General features: G+C 44.0%; 1 protein-coding gene across 1 annotated transcript in view; it reads left to right on the top strand.

Moving 5' to 3' along the window:
- The window catches only part of SHOC2 (SHOC2 leucine rich repeat scaffold protein), a gene marked incomplete in the record, with an annotated part of 832,478 nt that overhangs the window by 494,642 nt on the left and 312,466 nt on the right, over nucleotides 1-25,370 (top strand). The window contains 1 exon segment of the mRNA XM_044055718.1: nucleotides 22,098-22,235. Coding sequence (XP_043911653.1) covers nucleotides 22,098-22,235 — 138 coding nt within the window.

Here is a 25,370-nt window from a genome sequence, read left to right as displayed (position 1 = left end):
TAATACAAGCGGACAGCAAGGCAAAATTAACAAAAGATTTGGAAAATGTCATACAACTGTTGCAAGCCTTGGGATACACAGTCAACATGCAAAAGTCAAGACTAGTACCATCCCAAAGGATAACCTTCTTGGGTGCAGAACTGGACACATCAACTCAGATGGCTTTTCTCACAGAAGAAAAACAAAAGCAACTACCAGTCTACTTCATGGCATTAACAAAACAAACTCAGCTTACTGCAAGGAAAGTCCTGCAAGCCCTGGGTTACATGGCATCCTGCATAATATTGATTCCGCATGCCAGGCTGCATATGAGAAAGATGTCCTTCAAGGATGCATCTGCAGTCCTTACAAATGGGTTGTCCTGTTGTCAGGCAGCCCTTCGGTCGGCCGGATTCCAAAGTCTGGGTCTGGCCTCGGCTGGTGTCGCACTTCACCCGACGTCATAGCTGCAGTTATTCGGGTATAAAGGCATCAGCCGACGCCATTTTCCTCAGTCTTTCTTGCCGCGTGGCGCCCGAAGCAGAAGCTGTTCGCAAGTGCCGGTCGGTCAGAACCAGAGATTACTACTACCGAAAACTACTTCGAAGACTTCTAAAAAGCTAAGTACCCCGTTGGGGACTCTTTCTTGCCTCAGCCGATGTCAGAAAAAGTGAATAACTGTTTAACTTGTGGGAAACAAATACCTCATAAAGATTTCCACTCTTACTGCTTACCTTGTCTAGGCCCAGACCATGACGTCGCAGCTTGTCTAGCCTGTGCTTCTTTTAACCGGTGGACGCTTAGACGTCGGTCAGAGTTTGCTGAGGAGTTTTTCGGCTCCGATTTTGCTTATATTATGCCGTCGGATCCTCCGACTTCGCAAATATCTAAAAATCGCAAGGAAAAGGACCGACACTCGCGGTCCGCGGTTTCGGCCGAAACAGCGGTTAAGCCAACCACGAGTGTCTCGGTTTCGGCTGAAACCGAGCAAGCGGTTCCTCCTTCAGCTGAAAACTTTCCTCCTGCCGAGGCCTCTTCTACCCTCGTGGAATCTGCTTCTGATATCCCACCTACTGTTACAGTTTCTCAGGAATTATCAGACACTATTCCCTTGGATATTTCAACCCCTGCACGTGGAGCTGCTAGGCCACCTGCAGCCATGTCCATTAAGGCCTTTGCCAGGGCTAAAGCAGCTAAAACTACTAAATCTGTGTCTGCTAAGCCCCCCTCTCACAGGCCTAGCTCTAGTTCACAAATGCTAAGTTTAGCAGAGGATCTCATTTCTTTAATCCAAGGATCCCACCCTCAACCAGACAGGGCCTCTCACCCGCCTCCAGAAAAGAGGCCTAGAGCAGAGCCCCCTGAGCCAATGTCTACTGATGATTCCTCTGATGACTCAAATGATACAGACCCTCCAGAGGCCCCTTACTCCCCTTATGAAGACTCTGATGGTGAGGAGTCCATTCCTTCTGCCTCTCCGCCTGAGGAATTTTCCTTTGGGGAAACCCTGCATGCTATGAGGGAACAATTTCAGTGGCAGGGCCAGGATTTTTCAGATTCCAGAAAAAGGCTTAGAACTTTTCTGCATTTACCACAACACAGGCCTTTAGCCATACCTCCAGTTCTTTCTGTTGTAGATGATGCATTTAATGATGCTTGTATTGCTCCTGATTCTCTGCCTCCGGCCCCTGTTAAGCCCGATAGATACTACAGGGTCCCGGACACACATTACCACTTGTACAAGGCTCCCCCTGCAGATCCAGAGACTATCTCCCAAGGACCTAAGGCTGTAGCAGCCACCTCTGCCAAAAACCCCCTCCCCTCTGAAAGGGAATCCAGATCCTTAGAGAGATGGGGTAAAAAAGTTTACACTTCTGCTACTCTTTCAGCTAGGGCCTTGAACTGTCAATTTCACATGATGCAGTATCAAGAATTTTTGCTAGATCAGTTAACCAAAAAAGTGTCCTCAGATGAAACAGTAGACAAAAAATATGTGCAGGAAATGGTACATAACATTCAACAAGTCAGTAACCATTCCCTAAAATGCGGCTATGATGCACTGGAGGCTTCCTTTAGATCAGCCATGACTGGCACAGTCATCAGAAGGCATGCATGGCTAAAAGAACAGGCCTTACCAGACCATGTCATATCAAAACTATTAGATGCTCCTATGGATAAGATCAATTTGGCTCTCCTGCACAACAAGTACTGAAGAAGATGGAAGAGAAGGCAAAATCTGTCCAAAAAGTAAAAGATTTCTTACAGGTCCAACCTCCAAGGTTTAGCAGGAATTGGCCCTCCAAGAATTGGTCCTTTCCAGACTCCTCCAGAACTCAGAGAGGCAGGAATAGGCGTTCAAGAGGCAGAAGCCAATCCAGGGGTGCTTATAGAGGACGTCAGTGGCAGGGCAACAACCAGCGAGGCACAGCCACAGACACAGCCACCACCACAACTACAGGTCAATCACAGTGACTTGGCTCTGGCACCGCCTACCAGGGAACAACTGCAAGCACCCTTAGGCGGGAAGCTAGCCTTATTTACGACAAACTGGCATTACATCACAAGAGACAAGTGGATTTTACAGATAATAGACCAAGGTTACAGGTTTCACTTCCATACTCTACCAGGGAAGAGAGGAATGCCAAACCTACCTCCAAATCAAAAGACAGAAGCACTAAAACAAATATCCCAATTATTAAGGATGAGAGCTGTAGAAAAGGTACCTTTTATGGAGCAAGGGAAGGGATTTTACTCCAGACTCTTCCTGGTACCAAGAAAAGAAGGCAAATGGAGACCTATTCTCGACTTGTCCGCTTTAAACACATTCCTCATTGTTCCAAAATTCAAAATGCTGACCCTACAGCAGCTTCTTCCCATGCTGGGCAAGGAGTCTTGGCTGGTGACTCTAGATCTCAAGGAGGCATACCTGCACGTCCCCATACGACCAAACTGCAGAAGATACCTCAGATTTCTTGCAGGATCAGAGCATTATCAATTCTCAGCATTGCCCTTTGGCTTATCTACTGCGCCCAGAGTGTTCACGAAATGCCTGGCATCAGTAATTGCTCATTGCAGGCTTCAGGGAATCCAAATCTACCCATACCTGGACAACTGCCTGATACAAGCGGACAACGAAAGCAAGCTAGCAGAAGATTTACAAAGGGTCATTTATCTGCTACAAGCCCTGGGATTCACAGTCAATTTAAAAAAGTCAAGACTGATACCATCCCAGAGAATAACCTTTTTGGGTGCAGAGTTGGACACATCAAGGCAAATGGCATTCCTAACAGTAGAAAAACAGGAACAGCTACCTCTCTACTTCTTGGCCTTAACAAAACAGAACCATCTGACAGCAAGAAAAGTTCTGCAAGCCTTGGGCTACATGGCATCCTGCATAATTTTGGTTCCTCATGCCAGACTGCATATGAGAAAACTACAGTGGTACCTAAGGAATTTATGGTCTCAACACAAGCACAGCTTGGAAACCCAGATTCCCATTATTCCATGCCTGAAGCAAGAATTCCTATGGTGGGCTCAGGCTTGTCAATCAAACACAGGATTGCCTTTTCACAGTACTCAACCAAGCCAAACCATCACGACAGACGCCTCAGACCTCGGTTGGGGGGCGCACATGCTGGACAAGTGCATACAAGGCTTATGGTCTCAAAACCAGCTGCACCTACACATAAATCTAAAGGAAATGCTGGCAGTAAAACTGGCAATTCAGGCATTCAGGCCATTCCTTCAGCAAGGTCTATTGATGGTAAGGACAACAGACAACACCACAGTTGTGGTACATCAACAAACAGGGAGGCACACACTCGTATCCTCTTTGCCGGATGGCACTGGATCTCTGGAATGTGGCCCTGAGCTACAACATACAGTTAAAAGCAATTTTTGTACCAGGAAAAGAAAACATCCTAGCAGACATTTTAAGCAGGACTACCACGGCTGCCCACGAATGGATGCTGCATCCGGACATCTTCAAAACCATTACAAGAAAATGGGGACTCCCAGAAAGACTTATTTGCATCCCCACGCAATCACCAACTAAAGAAATTCTGCACAAGGACGTACCACCCACTTGCTTGGAAGGTGGACTCCCTATCCTTCAGTTGGAAAAACCTAACAGCATATGCATTTCCACCACTTCCTTTGATGCACAAAGTGCTATTGAAGATCAAAGAGGACCGTCCAAGGATCATTCTGATAGCTCCAGACTGGCCAAGGCAACATTGGTACCCATTACGGAGGAGCATGTCTCGGGAACAAATATGGCCACTACCCCTGGTTCCCTTGCTGTTAACACAGAACAACTACAACAATCTGCATCCAAACCTGAAAACTCTGCAGCTGACTGCCTGGAACATTGCATAAGACCAATTAACCCAAATTTATCCCAAAGGGTTAAAGACATTATCCTTGAGGCTCGCAGACCCTCAACAAGAAAAAATTATTCAGCAAAATGGAAAAGATATCTCATTTGGAGTACTGAAAAAGGAGAAGATGTGTCACTGGTAAACATTGCCAACATTCTGGAATACCTGGCAGAGCTCTTCCACACAGGCCTGTCCTATTCCTCCATCAAGATTCATGCATCAGCTATTTCAGCAGAATACGACTTGGATCCTCCTGTCTTCTCACATCCTCTGCTCAGACAGTTTATGAGAGGAATTAAAAATGTAAAGCCTCCTAGGAAGCCACCATTACCAGCATGGGACTTGAACTTTGTGCTAGAAAAATTGACACTTCCTCCTTTCGAACCAGCAGCAACAGCAGAATTGCAATACTTATCATGGAAGACTGCTTTCCTGCTGGCAATCACTTCAGCAAGAAGGGTATCTGAACTTCAGGCATTAATGGCAGTGCAACCCTTTCTGGTCTTCCATCAAGATAGTGTCCATGAGAACAAATCCTTCCTTTATGCCTAAGGTGGTTTCCAGAGTTTCTTTAAATCAGGCTATCCACCTACCTACATTCTTCCCTAACCCACAGAACAGGGGAGAAGACTGCTACATACCTTGGATGTACATAGACAATTATGCTATTACCTGGACAGGACCAAGGGCAATAGGAAAACTGACCAACTACTGGTAGCATATGCAACAGGAAGGGAAGGAAAAGCAATTTCAAAACAGACAATCTCCAAGTGGATAGGAAATTGCATTAGATTTTGTTACTCCTACCATGGAAAGAAAACTCCAGAGAACATCAGGCCTCACTCTACAAGGGCAACAGCCACTACCACAGCCTTCTTACGAGGAGTGGCTACCAAGGACATTTTAGAAGCTGCTACTTGGAGCTCCGTGCATACAGTTGCCAAGCATTATAATTTACCTTTATACTCTAGATCCCGAGCAGGCTTTGCCACTGCTGTTTTGCAAGGGATCCTGACTACACCATAACTTTATTTGTCCACCTCCCCCAGTTTGGCTATGGTATTCTACCCATTTGTAAGGACTGCAGATGCATCCTTGAAGGACATAGTACAGTTTTGTACCTATCATAAATGTAGATGTCCGATAGGAATGCATCTGCAGTCAGGATTACCCACCCGCCTTCCCCACTCTGGTGCTCCTAGGGTATTTGCCCATCTTATAGCTAGCTGGGGGAATCTATTATGGTGTATTTGTTTGTATATATGTACATACATGCTTATTTTTTGTGTTTGCTCTCTACTGTTTGGAATCATTGGCATTTATCCAAATTTAGCCTTCCAAGAGGGCACCTGGCATCTGGGGCAAGAAACACTGAGGAAAATGGCGTCGGCTGATGCCTTTATACCCGAATAACTGCAGCTATGACGTCGGGTGAAGTGCGACACCAGCCGAGGCCAGACCCAGACTTTGGAATCCGGCCGACCGAAGGGCTGCCTGACGACAGGACAACCCATTTGTAAGGACTGCAGATGCATTCCTATTGGACATCTACATTTATGGTAGGTACAAAACTGTACTTTACAATGGTACCTAAGGAATGTATGGTCTCAACACAAGCACAGTCTAGAAGCCCAGATTCCAATAATTCCATACCTGAAGCAAGAATTCCTGTGGTGGGCTCAGGCCTGTCAGTTGAACAGAGGATTGCCTTTGCACAAACCTCATCCAAGCCAGACCATCACCACGGATGCCTCAGACCTAGGCTGGGGGGCACACATGGTGGACAAATGTATACAAGGCCTATGGACCCAAAACCAGCTGAATTTACACACAAATCTAAAGGAGATGCTGGCAGTGAAACATGCGATCCAGGCATTCGGACCACTCCTTCAACAGGGTCATCTGCTGATAAGGACGGACAATACCACAGTCATGTGGTACATCAACAAACAGAGAGGTACACACTCATAATCCTCTAATGGACCTGTGGAATGTGGCCCTGAATCTCAACATTCAACTTCAGGCCAGATTTGTACCAGGAAAAGAAAATTCTCTAGCAGACACCTTAAGCAGAACTACCACGGATGCTCACGAATGGATGCTGCATCCAGATATATTCAAAGCCATAACAAAGAAATGGGGACTACCAGAAATAGACCTGTTCGCCTCCCCACACAACCACCAATTGAAGAAATTCTGCACAAGAGCATACCACCCACTTGCTTGGAGGGTGGACTTCCTTTCCTTCAGCTGGAAAAACCTGACAGCATATGCATTCCCACCTCTTCCTTTGATGTACCAAGTCCTACTGAAGATCAGAGAGGATCAGCCAAGGGTAATCCTGATAGCTCCAGACTGGCCGAGGCAGCATTGGTACGGGCTACTGAGAAGCATGTCTCGGACACACGCATGGCATCTACCTCCATGTCCCTTATTTCTAACACAGAACAACTACAAGATCCTACATCCAAACTTGAAAACACTGCAGCTAGCTGCTTGGAATATTGCATAAAACAAAATAACCCAGATTTATCTCAGAAGGTTAAGGACATTATCCTGGAGGCACGCAGACCCTCCACAAGGAAAACCTATTCAGCCAAGTGGAAAAGATACCTCATTTGGAGTGCAGCAAAGGGAGAAAATGTCTCATTGGCAAACATAGCACACATCCTGGAATACTTAGCAGAACTGTTCCACAATGGCCTGTCTTACTCCTCCATTAAGATTCATGCATCAGCAATTTCAGCAGAATACAACATGGATCCTCCTGTCTTCTCTCATCCTCTACTCAGGCAGTTCTTGAGAGGAATCAAAAATGTAAAACCTCCAAGGAAACCACCTTTACCTACATGGGATCTCAACTTTGTGCTGGAAAAATTAACACTTCCCCCTTTTGAACCAGCAGCAACAGCAGAACTACAGTTCTTGTCTTGGAAAATTGCTTTCCTGCTAGCAATCACTTCAGCAAGAAGGGTATCTGAGTTACAGGCATTAATGGCAGTACAACCTTTCCTTATCTTCCATCAGGATAGAGTCTCTGAGAACTAACCCTACCTTTATGCCAAAAGTGGTCTCCAGAGTTTCATTGAACCAAGCGATTCATTTACCTACATTCTTCCCCAACCCACAGAACAGGGGGGAAAGACTGCTACATACCTTGGATGTGCACAGACAATTACACTACTATCTGGACAGAACTAAGACCAGCAGAAAAACTGACCAGCTTCTGGTAGCATATGCAACAGGAATGCAAGGAAAAGCAATTTCAAAACAGACAATCTCAAAATGGATAGGAAATTGTATTTGATTTTGTTACTCTTTTCATGGAAAGACAACTCCTGAAAATATCAGACCTCATTCCACAAGAGCTACAGCCACCACTACAGCTTTCCTCACGAGGAGTGGCTACCAAAGACATTTTAGAAGCTGCTACTTGGAGCTCCGTGCATACATTTGCCAAGCATTATAATCTTCCCTTATACTCTAGATCCTGAGCAGGTTTTGCAACTGCTGTTTTGCAAGGGATCTTAACTACACCATCTTTATCTTAGTGCCTCCTCCCCCAGTTTGGCTATGGTATTCTACCCATATGTTAGGACTTCAGATGCATCCTTGAAGGACATAGTACAGTTTTGTACCTACCATAAATGTAGATGTCCGATAGGTATGCATCTGCAGTCAGGATTACCCACCCTCCTTCCCCTCTGTGGTATTCCTAGGGTATTTACCCCTCTTTTTAGCTAGCTGGGGGAATCTATTATGGTGTATTTGTTTGTATATATGTGTATATATATATATATATATTCCTAGAGGGCATCTGGGGCAAGAAACACTGAGGAAAATGGCGTCGGCTGATGCCTTTATACCCCAGCAGCTGTGACGGGTGAAGTGCGACATCAGCCGAGGCCAGACCCAGACTTTGGAATCCGGCCGACCGAAGGGCTGCCTGAGGCAGGACAACCCATATGTTAGGACTGCAGATGCATACCTATCGGACATCTACATTTACGGTAGGTACAAAACTGTACTATTTCCTGATAGTCCGGAAAACAAACGGAGGGGTGGCAAGCCTAATTACTCAGAATCCAAGAAAAGGCTCCGAGACTTTACTGCCTCAGCACAGATCCCTTGCTATTCCGCCAGTGTTGGACATTGTGGATGATGTGTTCTCTGAATCTAGTTTAAATCCTGATTCTTTACCCCCAGCTCCAGTCAAGCCAGACAGGTACTACAGAGTCCCTGACTCTCACAAATTTCTTTATAAAAACCCAGTTGCTGACCCAAAAACTTTTTCCCAGGGTCCCAAAGGGGTTAAAGCTTCCACGGCTAAGAATCCAGTTCCCTCTGATAGGGACTATAGAGAGTTAGACAGATGGGGAAAGAAAGTTTACACCTCTGCAACTTTAGCAGTGAGGGCTCTAAATTGCCAGTTTCACATGCTTAAATATCAACAATACTTACTGTCTCAATTAAAACAGAAAATGAGTACAAATGCAGAACAACCTGATAAGGAAATGCAGGATTTATTGCATGCAGCTGAACATGTGGGAAAGCATACTTTGCAATGTGGTTTTGATTCATTAGAAGCTTCTTGTAGAGCAGCAGTTACAGGATCTGTGATTCAAAGGCATGCTTGGTTAAAAGAACAAAGTTTACCAGATCATGGTAAGGCAAAATTATTGGGTTCTCCTTTGCAGCAAGATAGTTTATTTGGTATTAGGGCAGAAGAGGTATTAAAGAAAATGGAGGATAAGGCAAAATCTATGCAAACAGTGAAGGATTTCTTACAGGTACAGCCACCACGGTTTAGCAGAAATTGGCCTACAGAGAATTGGTCCTTTCCAGTGTCAGACAGGCTACAAAGAGGCAGATACAGACGCCCAAGAGGCAAATCTCAGCCACAAGGCTCTTAGAGACCATGACAGTGGGGTGCTACAAACCCAAAAGGAGGTGAGGACAAGTTACAACCTTACAGGAAATGGTCCCAATGACTTCCTCCTTCCAATGCCAAACTCTTCACTATTGGCAGCTCCCTTAGGGGGGAAACTAGCACTTTTTTCTCAAAACTGGAAAGCAATCACCCAAGACAAATGGGTGCTGAATATTGTGTCTCAAGGTTACAGGTTCCACTTTCACACTTTTCCAAGGCTAAAGGGAATGCCAGACTTGCCACAAAATCAATGGACAGAGGCACAAAAACAAATTACAACCCTCATGGACATGAGAGTTATTCAGAGTACCACAGCAGGAAAAAGGACAAGGATTTTACTCAAGACTCTTCCTGGTACCCAGAAAGGACAAAGCCTGGAGACCCATTCTGGACCTTTCCACACTAAATATTTACCTGGATGTTCCGAAATTCAAAATGCTGACACAACAGCTCCTTCCCATGTTGGGCAAGAAAGCTTGGCTTGTTACTTGGACCTCAGAGGCATACCTGCATGTCCCTATCAGACAAAATTGCAGAAGATACCGCAGATTCATAGCTGGTTCAATGCACTACCAATTCTCTGCACTGCCCTTTGGCTTATCTACTGCGCCCTGGGTCTTTACAAAGTGTCTGGCACCAGTAATTGCATTCTGCAAACAAAGAGTAATACAAATATATCCTTACTTGGACGACTGTCTAATTCAAGCAGAGAACAAGGACATTCTTCTGCAGCATCTGGCGTGTGTGCGAAGACTTCTAGCATGCCTAGGGTACACAGTCAACGAAAAATCAAAACTAGTACCCTCTCAAGAGATAATATTCCTGGGTGCAAGCTTAAATACATCTGCCCAGATGGCTTATCTCACCAGACAAAGGCATCTGACTACCTATTTCAAAATGTTGGCAACAAAGTCCCAATTATCCGCAAGAAAAATTCTGCAGGCTTTGGGCTTCATGGCATCCTGCATCCTACTAATTCCATATGCAAGACTGCATACGAGGTAACTTCAATGGTACCTAAAAAGTGTTTGGACTCAACATTGCCACAGCCTGGAAACAATGAATGTTCGTGTTACCCTGCTGCAGTCATCACACTCTGGTTATCCTGTCGTCGGGTGGTCCCGCAGTCGGCCGGATTTCCAAAGTCTTGGTCCGACGTCTGTTGCTATCGCCTCTTATCCCTGACGTCAGTGCGCCAGGGGGGTACATATACTGCAACCGACGCCATTTTCTTCAGTCTTTCTTGCTGCGTGGTGCCCGAAGCAGAAGCAGTTCGCAAGTGCCGGTCGGCCGACGCCTGAGATTATCAAATTTGAATTTCAGACCGAAGTCTTCTATAAAGCTAAGTACCCCATTGGGGAACCTTTTCTTGCCTCAGACCAATGTCAGAAAAAGTTAACAATTGTATTATTTGTGAGAAGCAAATACCTCATAAGGATTTTCATTCTTATTGCATACCTTGCCTAGGCCCAGATCACAACGTCACTTCTTGTCGTTTTTGTGCTAGGTTTAATAAGCGTACTATTAAAAGGCGATTTGATTTTGCACAACACTTTTTTGGTAGAAAATGTAACTATAACATGCCGTCGGAGCTACCGACTACCGGTGTGCACAAAAAACACAGGGACAAGGACCGACAGCCAAGGCCTAAACCTGATTCCGAGGCCTCGGTTGATCCGGTCTCCGGTTATCAGTGAGGCTCCGACGCAGCCCCTGACTACCGCAGTCCTGGAACCTGAGACCGCTACGGATATTTTGACGGAATGTACTAAGCTGACGCAGCCTTTTACTTCAGGCCCTTCCGATGATATACCTTCTAAGGACGTCGGTGCTTCGGAAACGCCATCGGTTTCTGAGGGCGTTTTCAGCCAATGACTCTCACAGTCAAAACATTTTCTAAGTCTAAGACCCCTTCTAAAGCTAAGAAGACTACACTTTAGTCTCCTGTTCAAAGCCCTATGCCTATGAAACAGATGCTCAAAATGGCTGAAGATTTGATTTCTCTTATCAGGGGGTTCACAGCTTCCTCCTGACAAAAGGCCTAGACAAGAGGAAGATTCTGCTTCTTCTGAGCAACTGTCTATTTCTTCGGATTCCTCTGAAGACCAAGACTATTCCTACTTTCCTTATGAAGATTCTGATGCTGAGGACTCTATTCCCTCAGCTTCCCCTCCCGAAGACTACTCTTTTGGGGAAACTTTACACACTATGAGGGAACATTTCCAATGGGAAGGTCAGGATTTCTCTGATTCCAAGAAAAGGCTCAGATAGTTTCATTTACTCCCCCAACACAGACCTCTATCCATCCCACCTGTTTTGGACATTGTGGATGATATCTATTTAGAATCCAGTTTCAACCCAGACTCTCTACTTCCTGCTCCGGCTAAGCCTGACAGATACTACAGAGTACCTGATTCCCACAAATTTCTTTACAAAAGCCCAGCAGCTGACCCAAAAACTATCTCCCAGGGTCCCAAGGGGGCTAAGGCTTCCATGGCTAAAAACCCAGTACCTTCTGAGAGGGACTCGAGCACTAGACAGGTGGAGGAAAAAGGTTTACACCTCAGCCACATTAGCTACGAGAGCACTAAATTGTCAATTTCATATGCTCAAGTGTCAGCAGTTTCTAATCTCTCCGTTAAAACAAAAGATGACCTCCCTTCCCCAACAATCTGAATTGAAAGAAGTACAGGATTTGTTGCACGCCACCGAGCAGGTGGGCAAACATACCTTACAATGTGGGTTTGATTCTTTGGAGGCCTCCTGCAGAGCAGCTGTCACTGGATCAGTTATACGTAGGCATGCCTGGTTAAAGGAACAAAGTCTACCTGATCATGTCAAAGCAAAACTACTGGATGCACCCTTACAGCAGGATGTTCTTTTTGGAGTTAAAGCAGAAGTGCTAAAGAAAATGGAAGATGAGGCGAAATCAATGCAGACAGTCAAAGATTTCCTACAGGTACAACCCCCTCGCTTCAGCAGAAACTGGCCAACAAAAAATTGTTCCTTTCCAGCCACTGACAGACCTCAGAGGGGTAAATACAGGCGCCCAAGGGGCAGAGGACAACCACAAGCCCAGTATAAACCTCGCCAATGGGGCACTCCAACCCAGAAAGGAGGAGAAGACAGGTCTCAACCCACCAGAAGGCAAAGTCAATGACCTGCACCTCGACTGGCCAAACAAAGCTCTTTTGTTAGCCCCCTTGGGGGGAAAACTAGCACTTTTTGCAGACAACTGGCACATGGTCACAAAGGACAAATGGGTCCTAGACATTATTTTACGAGGATACAGATTCCACTTTCACACCTTGCCAATGAAAATAGGAATGCCAAACCTGCCACTAAATCAAAGGGCAGAGGCTCAAAAACAAATTACAGCTCTCATGGCCATGAGATCCATTCAACGGGTACCGATTCAAGAGCAAGGCCAAGGATTTTACTCGAGGCTCTTTCTATACCCAGAAAGGACAATGCTTGGAGACCAATTCTGGATCTTTCAATTCTAAACACTTACCTACAAGTCCCAAAATTCAAGATGCTAACACTACAGCAGCTACTTCCCATGTTGGGCAAGGAAGCATGGCTGGTAACATTGGACCTCAAGGAGGCATACCTGCATGTCCCTATCAGACAAAGTTTCAGAAGATACCTCCGTTTCATTGCAGGTTCAACCCATTACCAATTCTCTGCACTGCCCTTTGGCTTATCTACTGCACCCAGAGTTTTCACAAAATTCCTGGCACCAGTAATTGCATACTGCAGACAAAGAGGAATTCAAATATATCCATACCTGGATGACTGCCTCATCCAAGCAGAAAGAAAAGACATTCTCTTACATCATCTGGCTTTTGTGAAGCATCTACTAAATTGTCTGGGGTACACAGTAAACGAAAAGAAGTCAAAACTAGTACCCTCACAAAAATGACATTCCTGGGTGCCAGCTTGGACACAACGGCCCAGACGGCTTATCTTACACCAGACAAGCAACTTCAACTGACTCAATATTTCAAGACAATGGCAACAAAGACCCAGTTAACTGCAAGAAAAATTCTGCAGGCTTTGGGCTTCATGGCATCTTGCATTCCGATAATACCATTTGCAAAACTGCATATGAGGAAATTACAATGGTACCTAAAAAGTGTATGGTCTCAACACCAGCCACAGCTTGGACACAGTGATATCTCTCATTCCCTGCCTTCAACAGGAATTTCTATGGTGGGCACAGGCATGTCACCTCAACAAGGGTCAGCCTTTCACCTTGCCCCCAACCAGGCAAACTATCACAACAGACGCTTCAGACTTTGCCTGGGGGGCACACATGGCAGGGCAATGCATTCAAGGCCTGTGGACTGCAGAACAAAGAAAACTGCACATAAATCAAAAAGAGATGCTAGCTGTACAGAAAGCTCTGACAGCCTTCAAGGATCTTCTACATCCAGGACAACTAGCAATAAAGACAGACAACATCACAGTAATGTGGTACATAAACAAACAAGGAGGCACACATTCCTACCCTCTTTGCAGGCAAGCAATAATCTTATGGAACACAGCTCTGGCCTACCAAGTCCAGTTACAAGCTCAATTCCCAGGACAGAAAAACACATCGGCAGACGACCTAAGCAGAAACATCAAAGATCCCCATGAGTGGAAGCTAGACCCACAAATATTTACAATGATAACTCAAAAATGGGGCCTACCATATATAGACCTGTTTGCCAGTCCTCAAAACTACCAACTGACAAAATTTTGTACAAGGACATTCCACCATCAAGCTTGGAAAGTGGGCGCTCTCTCCTTCAGTTGGAAAAACCTGACAGCATATGCCTTTCCTCCATTACCTCTTCTCACAAAGGTTCTTTTGAAGGTCAAAAAGGAGAAACCTCGACTGATTCTCATAGCCCCAGACTGGCCACGCCAGCACTGGTACCCGCTATTGAAGAATATGGCTCACAGCCCACCATGGATATTGCCTCAAATACCTCATTTGCTCACGCAGCAAAACAAACAGATTCTACACAGCCAGCTAAAAACCTTAAACCTGGCTGCATGGCAAATCTTTTAAACATCCAAGCAGCCCCTCTTTCACAAGCAGTTCTGGATGTTATTCTGGAAGCCAGGAGGACAAGCACCAGCAAGGCTTACTCGGACAAATGGAAAAGGTTTTCTGCCTGGAACCAAGCTAAAGGCGAAGACACAACTCAGCCTCATATGCCTCACATTCTGCAGTATTTAGCAGAGATGTTGCACAAAGGGCTTTCCTTTTCCTCAATTAAAATCCATGCTTCCGCTTTTTCAGCTCACTATGACACGAATCCACCTTTATTTTCACATCCTCTTCTAAAGCAGTTCCTCAGAGGGGCAAAAAACATTAGACCACCTAGAAGAGCTCCTATACCAACATGGGACCTCATCTTTGTTCTGGAAAAACTAACGTTACCTCCCTTTGTACCAGCTTTCTCTGCAGACCTTCAGTTCCTATCTTGGAAGACTGCCCTGCTCCTGGCAATAACTTCTGCTAGGAGAGTCTCAGAATTACAGGCACTAATGGCAGTGGAACCTTTCCTCATTTTTCATCAAGACAGAGTTTCTCTACGAACTAATCCTTCCTTCATGCCTAAGGTGGTTTCCAGTGTAGCTTTAAATCAAACCATCCATCTACCCACTTTCTTTCTCAATCCACAGAACAAAGGTGAGACTCTTGCATTCCTTGGACATTCACAGGCAGCTTCATTACTACTTGGACAAAACTAAGGCTTTCAGAAAAACTGACCAGCTCTTTGTATCCTATGCTACAGCTTCTCAAGGGAGGGCTATATACAAACTAACCATTTCTAAATGGATAGGCCATTGCATACGGTTCTGTTATACCCATCATGGGAAACCAAATCCCACTCTACCAGGGCAACAGCTACCTCTACAGCCTTTCTCAGAGGGGTCCCTACCAAGGAAATTTTAGAAGATGCAACTTGGAGTTCAGTATACACCTTCACCAAACACTACCACCTACGTCTTTATTCTAAGTCCAGGGCAGGCTTCACCACTGCAGTTCTGCAGGGCCTCATTGCCTCCACTAACCCTCTATGATACCTCCACCCTGCCTTAGCTTTGGGACTCAACCCAAGTGTGATGACTGCAGCAGGGTAACACGATGAACATAGTACAGTTTTGTACCTACCGTAAATGTAGATGTTCGATTGTTCACTCTGCTGCAGTCCAGGTTACCCTCCCTCCAACCCCTCTGATCTTTTGGCTAAATCTCTATTATGCCTTACTGATGTATTTGCTTATAGCTGAAGGGATTTTGTGTTTGTACAGTGTTCTCACCATTTGATACTAATTTTGATCACCTTTTTGGGGGCACCTGACATCTGTGGCAAGAAAAACTGAAGAAAATGGCGTCGGTTGCAGTATATGTACCCCTGGCGCACTGACGTCAGGGATGAGGTGACAGCAACCGATGTCAGACCAAGACTTTGGAAATCCGGCCGACTGCGGGACCGCCTGACGACAGGATAACCAGAGTGTGATGACTGCAGCAGGGTGAGCACTCGAACATCTACATTTATGGTAGGTACAAAACTGTACTTTATTCTTATTCCCTGCCTAAAACAGGGGTTTCGATGGTGGGCAAAGACTTGTCACCAAAACAGCCGACAGCCATTCACATTACCCCCAGCCAGACAGGAAGATGCATTCAGGGCACATGGTCCTCAACCCAAATGCATCTACATATCTATCAAAAAGAGATGCTAGCTGTTCAGAGTGCCCTGACAACCTTCAAGGACTTGCTTCATCCGGGACAACTACTGATAGACAACACCACAGTCATGTGGTATATACACAAACAGGGGGGCACACATTCTTATTCCCTTTGCAGACTAGCCATGACTTTGTGGGAGACAGCATTAACTTACCAAGTACATCTGCAGGCGCAATTCCTGCCAGGAAGGAAAAATACTCTGGCAGACGAACTAAGCAGAAACCTGATAGATCCCCATGAGTGGCAGCTGGATCCACAAGTCTTATAGGTTCATAGGTTTATACTAGGTTATCTGCCCTAAGGCATTTATAAGCCTAGCCCAAAGTTTTGTGACTTATGCCACCCCTTATATGAAAAAATACTGTGCCCATTAGTTTGTTGTGCCTCTGTCCAGCAGTGACACAGAGATGATTCCCGGGGTAAACCTACGATCTCCCATCTACAGGTCAAGATTTCTCTTGAACAGAGCCAGCGAGGTGCTCTGCCTCACATGGACCGGGATTTTATTCCACAGCATAGGGAGTCTCTGAGTGATAAATCTATCCCTCCAGCAAGTCCTATTTATATCCGTGCTAAGGTTTAAGTCGCTTGCTCTAGTGGTTTTGGTGGATTTGGATTTTTTGAGGTGGAGCATGTCCATTAATTCCGGGTTGGACATGGCCTTGTATGTCAGGCACATGTCACCTCTGAGCAGACGGTATGCGACTGAATAGAGCTGGAGTTTCTTCAATCTGGCAGCATACGACAGATTTTGGAGTCCCTTTATCCTTTTGGTGAGGAACTTTTGGGGTCTCTCCAATTGCTGCAGATGTCGGGTGAGATACATCCCAAATGGGGCATTGTACTCCATCATTGGTCTGATAAGTGAAGAGTACAGGGGAACAATGACCTCACTCGATCTGGATGTGAATCCCTTCATGATCAGGTGGGCAATGTAGAAGGTCTTTCTAACCACTTTAGCAACGTGAGTGTCAAAATAAAGGCCACTGTCAACCTGGGTCCCCAGGTCCCTGATAACCTCTTCTGTGCTTAGTGGATTGCCACCAATATGGTAGCTTGGAGTTACCTTGTTTTTCCCGAAGGGTATGACTATACATTTTTTGGCGTTTAACTTCAGGCCATGGCTCTGGCACCAGCTATCTGTTTCCGTGAGTCCCTTCTGAAGGATATCCGTGTCCGATGCACTTTCCACTATGGCGCCCAGTTTGCAGTCGTCTGCAAACTTTGTCAGCCAAAGTCCTCCCATGTTGGCCTGTACTTCTGAGAAGTAGATGCCGAACAATAGGGGGCCAAGGACCGAGCCCTGTGGGACACCACTTGTGACCGGCTTGGAATCTGACATAACGCCAGCAACTTTAACCCTGTGGGTTCTGTCCTTAAGCCAGTTTGCAACCCGTCTTGTGACATATGGGTTTACATTTAAGCTGGTAAGTTTTTCTACAATACCCAAGTGGGGTATTGTGTCGAAAGCCTTTGCAAGGTCAAGGTAGGCTGTATGGACCTATTGGTCTGATAAGTGAAGAGTACAGGGGAACAATGACCTCACTCGATCTGGATGTGAATCCCTTCATGATCAGGTGGGCAATGTAGAAGGTCTTTCTAACCACTTTAGCAACGTGCAAAAGGCATGATCTGCCCTTGACGAAGCCAAACTGGGTCGGGTCCAATGTCTGCAAGTCCCCTATATCTTTGTTTATGAGCTCCATTATGATCCTCTCCATAGCTTTGCAGACTAGACTTGTTAAACTTATGGGGCGGTAATTACCAGGGTCCGTAGAGGCACTGCCTTTGTGGAGTGGGACCACAGTTGCCGTACGCCACTCCTTGGGCATGTATCCTGTGGTAAGGCTGAGATTAAACAGCTGCCTTATGTGCGGGTTTAATTCCTCATTTAGCTCATGTAGCACACAGCCGGGGACACCATCCGGTCCCATTGATGCTGTGTTTTTAGCTTTAGAGAGAGCAGCTTTCACCTGCGCATTTGAGATGTCTGGGAGGCTACAGTATACTTACTTGATATCAGTATGATAACATGGAAATGGGGATGCCCGGACATAGATTTATTTGCCTCCCCTCACCACTACCAACTAAAAAGATTCTGCACAAGGACTTATCACAGACGAGCATGGAAAGTGGACACCCTATCTTTCAGCTGGAAAAACCTATCAGTATATGCCTTTCCACCACTGCCTCTCCTGCCCAAGGTACTCCTAAAGGCCAGGCAGGAGAAGCCAAAAATGATACTGATTGCCCCCAAACTGGCGCCGCCAGTACTGGTTTCCAATCCTAAAGAACTTCTCAATGCCTAGCTTGGACCTTACCTCAAATACCGCATCTACTGTCCCAGCAAAACAATCAGATCCTGCACAGCCAACTCAGGACTTTAAACCTGGCAGCATGGCGGATAATGTAGTCATACAAAGCACACCTCTCAGTAAAGCTGTGATGGATGTCATTTTGGAGGCCAGAAGGCGTAGTACTAGAAAATCTTATGCTGGAAAATGGAAGATATTCTGTGCTTGGAACCAGGCACAAGGAACTGATACAGCTGTGCCAAATATTCCTCAGATTTTGCAATACTTAACTGAGATGCTGGACAAAGGCCTAAATTTTCATCTATTAAAATTCATGCCTCTGCCATTTCGGCTCATTACAATACAGAGCCACCAATCTTTTCTCATCCCTTATTAAAACAGTACCTCAGAGGAGCCGAAAATTTAAGGCCTCCAAGGAGATCACCAATGCCTGCATGGGACCTCAGCTATGTCTAGGAAAAACTCACCCTGCCTCCTTTTGAGCCAACTGCTACTGCTGATATAAAGTTTTTATCTTGGAAAACAGATCTGCTCCTAGCAGTAACTTCTGCAAGATGAGTTTCAGAGCTACAGGCACTCATGGCGGTGGAACCTTTTATCATTTTTTATCCAGACAGGATCTCTCTGAGGACAAACCCAACATTTATGCCTAAGGTGGTGTCCAGTGTAGCTCTTAAACTATTCATTTGCCAACTTTTTATCCAAATCCACAGAACAAGGGGGGAAGAATTCTGCATTCTTTGGATGTACATAGCTTAGATTCTACTTGGACAGAACCAAAGTTTTCAGAAAGACAGAGCAATTACTAGTGGCATATGCTGCAGGATCACATAGTGGCATATGCTGCAGGATCACAAGGAAAGGCTATCTCAAAGCAGACTATTTCAAAGTGGATAGGCCACTGCATTTGTTTCTGCTACTTACACCATGGCAAGCCAGTGCCTAAGGGCAGTAGGCCACATTCAACCAGAGCTGCAGCCACTTCAGCATCAACCAGAGCTTGCAGACACTTCAGCAGCCTTTCTCAGGGGAGTCCGAACAAAGAACCAAGCAAGACCAGCTTGTTACCAGTAACCACAAATTTCACCAAGCACAGAAATGCTGACAACAGTTTACCTAGGTTTCGTCTTTAATGAACAGACTTCTTCAGAACAACCACCATTTTAAATCATTTCAATTATATACATTCATTTCCCCCCAAAAACCAATTAACATGTTCTTTTAAACAATTACTTGTAAGTTTATATCTTTGGTAAAATACATAAACTAAAAATATATATAATATTATGCTTATTTTTTTAAAATAGTGCATCAAATTAAATAAACATAACACATCAAAACCTTAATAAAATTTCATACAAAAATTCTTTGAAAATATATTGTATATGTATTTGAATTATCACAGCTGGCACCCTAGCCAACAGAAAAAAGCAATAGTAAAAGGCCAAATGGTTAGGGCAGCCAGAATGGTAAGTGAATATCAGGAATTTCTTAGTGAAGTGGAATTTATAAGGAGCATGTTTTATTAGACGTGGTTACCCAGTTGCATTATGCAACTCTATTAAGGATGAGATAATATACAAAAGGAATAGTGGGGGCTTTATGGCCATATTAACAAGTAATGGCAATGAGAATGTACAAGTGAATGTGCGAACAACAGCTGAAGTAGTAAATAATAATGATAGTAATGATATGAGCGAACAGATATTTTTTATAACTACATACAATTATGACGCTGATCATATAGTCAGTATTGTACAAAACAACTGGAGATTATTGAAATTGGATTGTAATGTATGGGATAAACTATGGAAGGCTCCAAAAAATGTGTTTAGAAAAGGAAGGTCATTTAAGCAATTAGAAATGGGATGTCAGTCCAATATTGAGAGCAGCCAAACAGAGTAAAAAGTAATTTTAAATGTGGAAGATGTAGTACATTTAAGCATATTTTAATCACTGGTGAAAAAGTTACCGTGGATGATGTACCCATTAATATTTATGGGCATGTTAATTGTCACACTAAAAATGTTATTTATATAGGGAAATGTGTTAATTGCTAGGCCTTTTATATAGGAAAAACATGTACAAGCATTAGAGAAAGAATTAGTGAACATATGTTGGATATCAAGCATATGATAAATACCAACGCTTTGGTTAGGGATATTGAGCAGTACCCGGGACATGAATTCAAGTTTTGTACGATACAGCATATTAAGAAGGATAGTCAGGGTTCCGTCTTGGACGTGTACTTGGATATATGTGAAATGAAATGGCAACTGAGATTGGATGCCACAGTTTTTCCGGGTATTAATGAAAATATTAGTATAATTCCCATTTTAAAATTAAAGCACATTTTAGGATGAAATTAAATGTACACAGTTGAGATTTATGGAATATGTATATATATTTTTATTCAACAATTGTTATTCAGTAATTTTTATTTGTGTAGTGGAGTCGGTATATATTTTCAAAGAATTTTTGTATGAAATGTTAAGGTTTTGATGTGTTATGTTTATTTAATTTGATGCACTATTTTAAAAAAAAAATTTGTAAGCATATTATATGTATTTTTAGTTTATGTATTTTACCAAAGATATAAACCTACATGTAATTAATTGTTTAATAGAATGTGTTAATTGGTTTTTGGGGGAAATTAATGTATATAATTGAAATGATTTCAAATGGTGGTTGTTCTGAAGAAGTCTGTTCATTAAAGATGAAACCTAGGTAAACTGTCATCAGAGTTTCTGTGCTTGGTGAAATTTGTGGTTCCTGGTAACGAGCTGGTCTTGCTTGGTTCTTTGTTCAGAGTAAGTTTGTCTGGAGTGTGTTTGTTTTTTTTCTCAGGGGAGTACCAACCAAGGACATTTTAGAGGCTGCCACTTGGAGTTCATTGCACACCTTTACAAAGCACTATCATCTGCCACTCTACTCTAAATCCAGGGCAGGGTTTGCCACTGCAATGCTGCAGGGCCTCATGGCCACTCCTAATGCTGTTTAGCTCCAGCCTCCCATCCATAGCTTTGGGACTCTACCCAAATGTAATGACTGCAACAGTGAAACACGAAGAACATAGTACAGTTGTGTACACTTACCATAAATGTAGATGTTTGAGTGTATTCACTGTTGCAGTCCAGGTTACCCACCCACCATTCCCCTTTCTTCTGATAGAACCTATCTTTCCTTCTCTGATTTATACAACCTATGTGGTGTATTTGCTTGTAGATGAAGGTAAAGTTTATATTGGTGCATGTATTTACATTATATATATATATGTGTGTGTGTGTGTGTATATATATATATATATATATATATATATATATATATATATATATATAACTATATGCATTTTGGCTACCCTTTCTGGGGGCACCTGACATCTGGGGCAAAAAAAACTAAAGAAAATGGCGTCTGTCGCATCTTTTATACCCCTGACGTCAGGGAAGGGGCAACAGCAGCTGATTCAGGCCGACTGAGGGCAACCTGCCATCAGGATTACCCAAATGTAATGACTGCAACAGTGAATACACTCTAACATCTACATTTATGGTAAGTGTACTCAACTGTACTTTCTTGATATGTTTGCTAGGGTGAGTATCTTCACAACTGTACGTCTCCTGTGACATTGTTTTTTTAATAAAAATCTCCATAATCAGCTCAAGCAATTTAGATAGATTTGCATTGTTGGATGTGCTCATTTGTATCTTTGCAAAGATAAGTTGTTTTTTTTCTAGGTGTTGGTTTTGTCAAACAACCTTCTGAAGAAATTGCCACATGGTATTGGAAACTTGAGAAAGTTACGAGAGCTTGACTTGGAAGAGAATAAGCTGGAGTCTCTGCCAAATGAAATTGCTTACTTAAAGGATCTTCAGGTCAGTTGTACTTTTCTTTGTAGCTGCACAATTACTATTCACTATCACGATTACTAGGTACTGTATCCCTTTCTGTAGTTACTATGCTGTTGTAGAGAATGTTAAAGATTGCACTATTAAGTATGTGTTTGCTCAGATATACTTTGTAGTACTGAAGCTGATCTTACTGAAGTAAATCTGTCCTAGCCCGCACACTGTCTTCCACCCTTTTTGGTTGCTGCATTGCAAAATGTTTTTGCAGGGGATGTGCCCTTACACTCCCAGTCTCTAAATGTCTTACCACCATCTTCCATGTTGTCTTCCTTTTGTTCTGGTCATTGTGACAGTATAGGTTATTAGTTGAGTGGCGCTGAGCACCATCACTTGAGGAGGCTGGTAAAAATTACAGGTCACATTATACCTGGTTAAATCTGTGTTGTCAGTCTGTAGGTCACTGATATGATTATTTGCAGTTTGTTACTGCCACCCATTTGACTTCCAGTACATCGTTAGACCCATTTGGCATTTTTTCAGCTGATATAAAAATGCATTTAATCAGAAAAGTAGTGTAGGTGTACTTTTTTTCATATACTTAATTGGTTAAATCTATTGGACACAAACTCCCTTTTTCAGGGGAGACCCTGGAGAGCTGAAAGGGTGTGGCTTGCACAGAGTCACATAGTAAGTAAATAGAGGTGGAAGGAATTGAGCCCTGTTTGATTAAGGTTCAAAGCCTTAATCTTCTACAGTTACTGCTAGACAGTAGATTTGTTCATTTATATCTTCTAGGAGTAGGCTGTTTTCTCTTAGGTGCTGATTTTCTATACCATTGTCACTGCAGCAGTAGGATTTTTACTTTATACCACTAGTGTTCCAAGTCTGACTGGGTCTGGGCTGTCATGATCCAGCTGAGATGAGTGTAACACATTGTGCACTATCCAAGTGAATATGATTCTGTAGAATGTTTTTAGTTGCATATCAAAAAAGGCATGGCAGTGCAGTCAGATTTCTACCTACAATGCATAACATGCATAGCAATAGTATAATCTGAAGCATTTGTTTATTCTCACATTATTTGCATGGGAGCCAAAGTCTGTTTTGGCATTCAGTGGTCACAAGGCAGTAAAACTTATCTCCGACATTACACTAGCCATTTCAGGGCACAAAGACTCACACTCACAGATGGAAGCACACAGAGACACAGTCACCTACGAACAATTTAGAGGAATGCCCTTTTACCTGCAGCACATCACTGAAACTGGAAATTAAACCTTAGCACCTGGTGAAAACCTGTGTGAACTTTAGGAGAATGATCATACTCTGCACAGAAGGTGTCCGATTCAGAAACAATGGAGAACCAAGTACTGTGAGGCAGCAATGCTAACTTTTGCGCCTCTGTCACCCATATCCAAAGCTGTTACTTTTGAAACTGATCGAATTGTACTGTTTTGAGAAAGTTCATAATACAGCAAAGGTAGATGTTCATCGTGTTACACTGCTGCAGTCAATACACTTGGGTTATCCTGCCGTCAGGCGGTTCCCCAGTCGGCCTGAGTTCCAAAATCTTGGTCCGGCGTCGGTTGCTGTCGCCTCCTTCCTGATGTCAGTGCGACAGGGGTATATAAGATGCAGCCGACGCCATTTAAGTTTTTCTTGCCATGCGGTGCCCCAAGCAAAAGCAGTTCGCAAGTGCCGGTTGGCCGTCTCCTGAGATTTTCATTCCGAATCCAGAAACAAAGTCTTCTACAAAGCTAAGTACCCTGTTGGGGAAACTTTTTCTTGCCTCAAACCGATATCAGTAAAAGTTAATAACTGTATTTTTTGTGGGTAGCAAATACCTCGTAAGGATTTCCATTCCTATTGTATCCCATGCCTAGGCCCAGACCACGATGTCACTGGTTGTCGGTTTTGTGCTAGGTTTAACAAGCGCACTATTAAACGTCTGTTTGATTTTGCCCGACATTATTTTTGGTAGAAAATTCAATTATACCATGCCATCGGAACTTCCGACAACCGGAATACACAAAATGCGCAAAGACAAGGATAGGCATCAGAGGCCAAAAACTGACGACGAAGCCTCTTCTAGGCCAGTTGCCGGTTCTCCGGTTTTCAGCGAGGTGCCTTCGCAGCCCCTGACGACCGCTTCTGCAGAACCACAGGCCGCCAATGACTCCCACGTGGAGATGGCTGGGCCTTCAGACACACAAGTTATTCAGCCTACCGAGACTAACCTTTCAGAGGGATCCGGGGTAGCTGAGCAACCCACAGCTTCAGAGGGTGTTTTCAGACCTACTCAGTTAAGCATTAAGCCCTCAGCTAAGTCTAAGCCTCCTTTAAAATCAAAGAAACAAATACAGCATTCTCCAGGACAGGCCTCCATGCCTAAGAAACAAATGCTCAAAATGGCCGAAGACCTAATCACTCTGATCAGGGGGTCCCATCCCCCTCCTGATAAAAGGCCTAGACAGGATGCAGACTATGACTCGTCCAACCAGGTGTCCATCTCTTCTGATTCATCCTCAGACCCAGGATACTCTTTACCCCCTTATGAGGATTCTGATGCTGAGGAATCAGTTCCATCAGCCTCACTGCCTGAGGGCTACTCTTTTGGGGAAACCCTACATACCATGAGGGAGCATTTCCACTGGGAAGGCCAGGATTGCTCAGAATCCAAGAAAAGGCTCAGAGACTTCCTTTTATTACCTCAACACAGACCCCTTGCTATTCCGCCAGTGTTAGATATTGTGGATGATGTGTATTCTGAATCCAGCTTAAATCCTGATTCCTTACCTCCAGCCCCTGTTACACCTGACAGATACTACAGAGTCCCTGACTCACATAAATTTCTGTATAAAAGCCCTGTAGCTGACCCTGAAACTATTTCTCAGGGACCCAAAAGAGTTGAGGCCTCATCAGCAAAGAATCCAGTTCCCTCTGACAGATTCCAGAGCATTAGACAGATGAGGAAAGAAAATATATATGTCTGCAACTTTAGCAATGAGAGCCTAAAATTGCCAGTTTCACATGCTAAAATATCAGCAGTTTTTACTGTCTCAGTTAAAACAAAAATGCTTCCAGAATCAGTTCCTCCTAATTTTAAAGAAATGCAGGATTTATTGCATGCAGCTGAACAAGTGGGAAAGCATACTTTGCAAT

Source organism: Protopterus annectens, chromosome 14.part0 (assembly GCF_019279795.1).
Source record: "Protopterus annectens isolate FY-2018-M chromosome 14.part0, PAN1.0, whole genome shotgun sequence".
NCBI classification, from domain to species: Eukaryota; Metazoa; Chordata; order Ceratodontiformes; family Protopteridae; genus Protopterus; species Protopterus annectens.
This window is presented reverse-complemented; position numbering and strand designations above follow the sequence as displayed.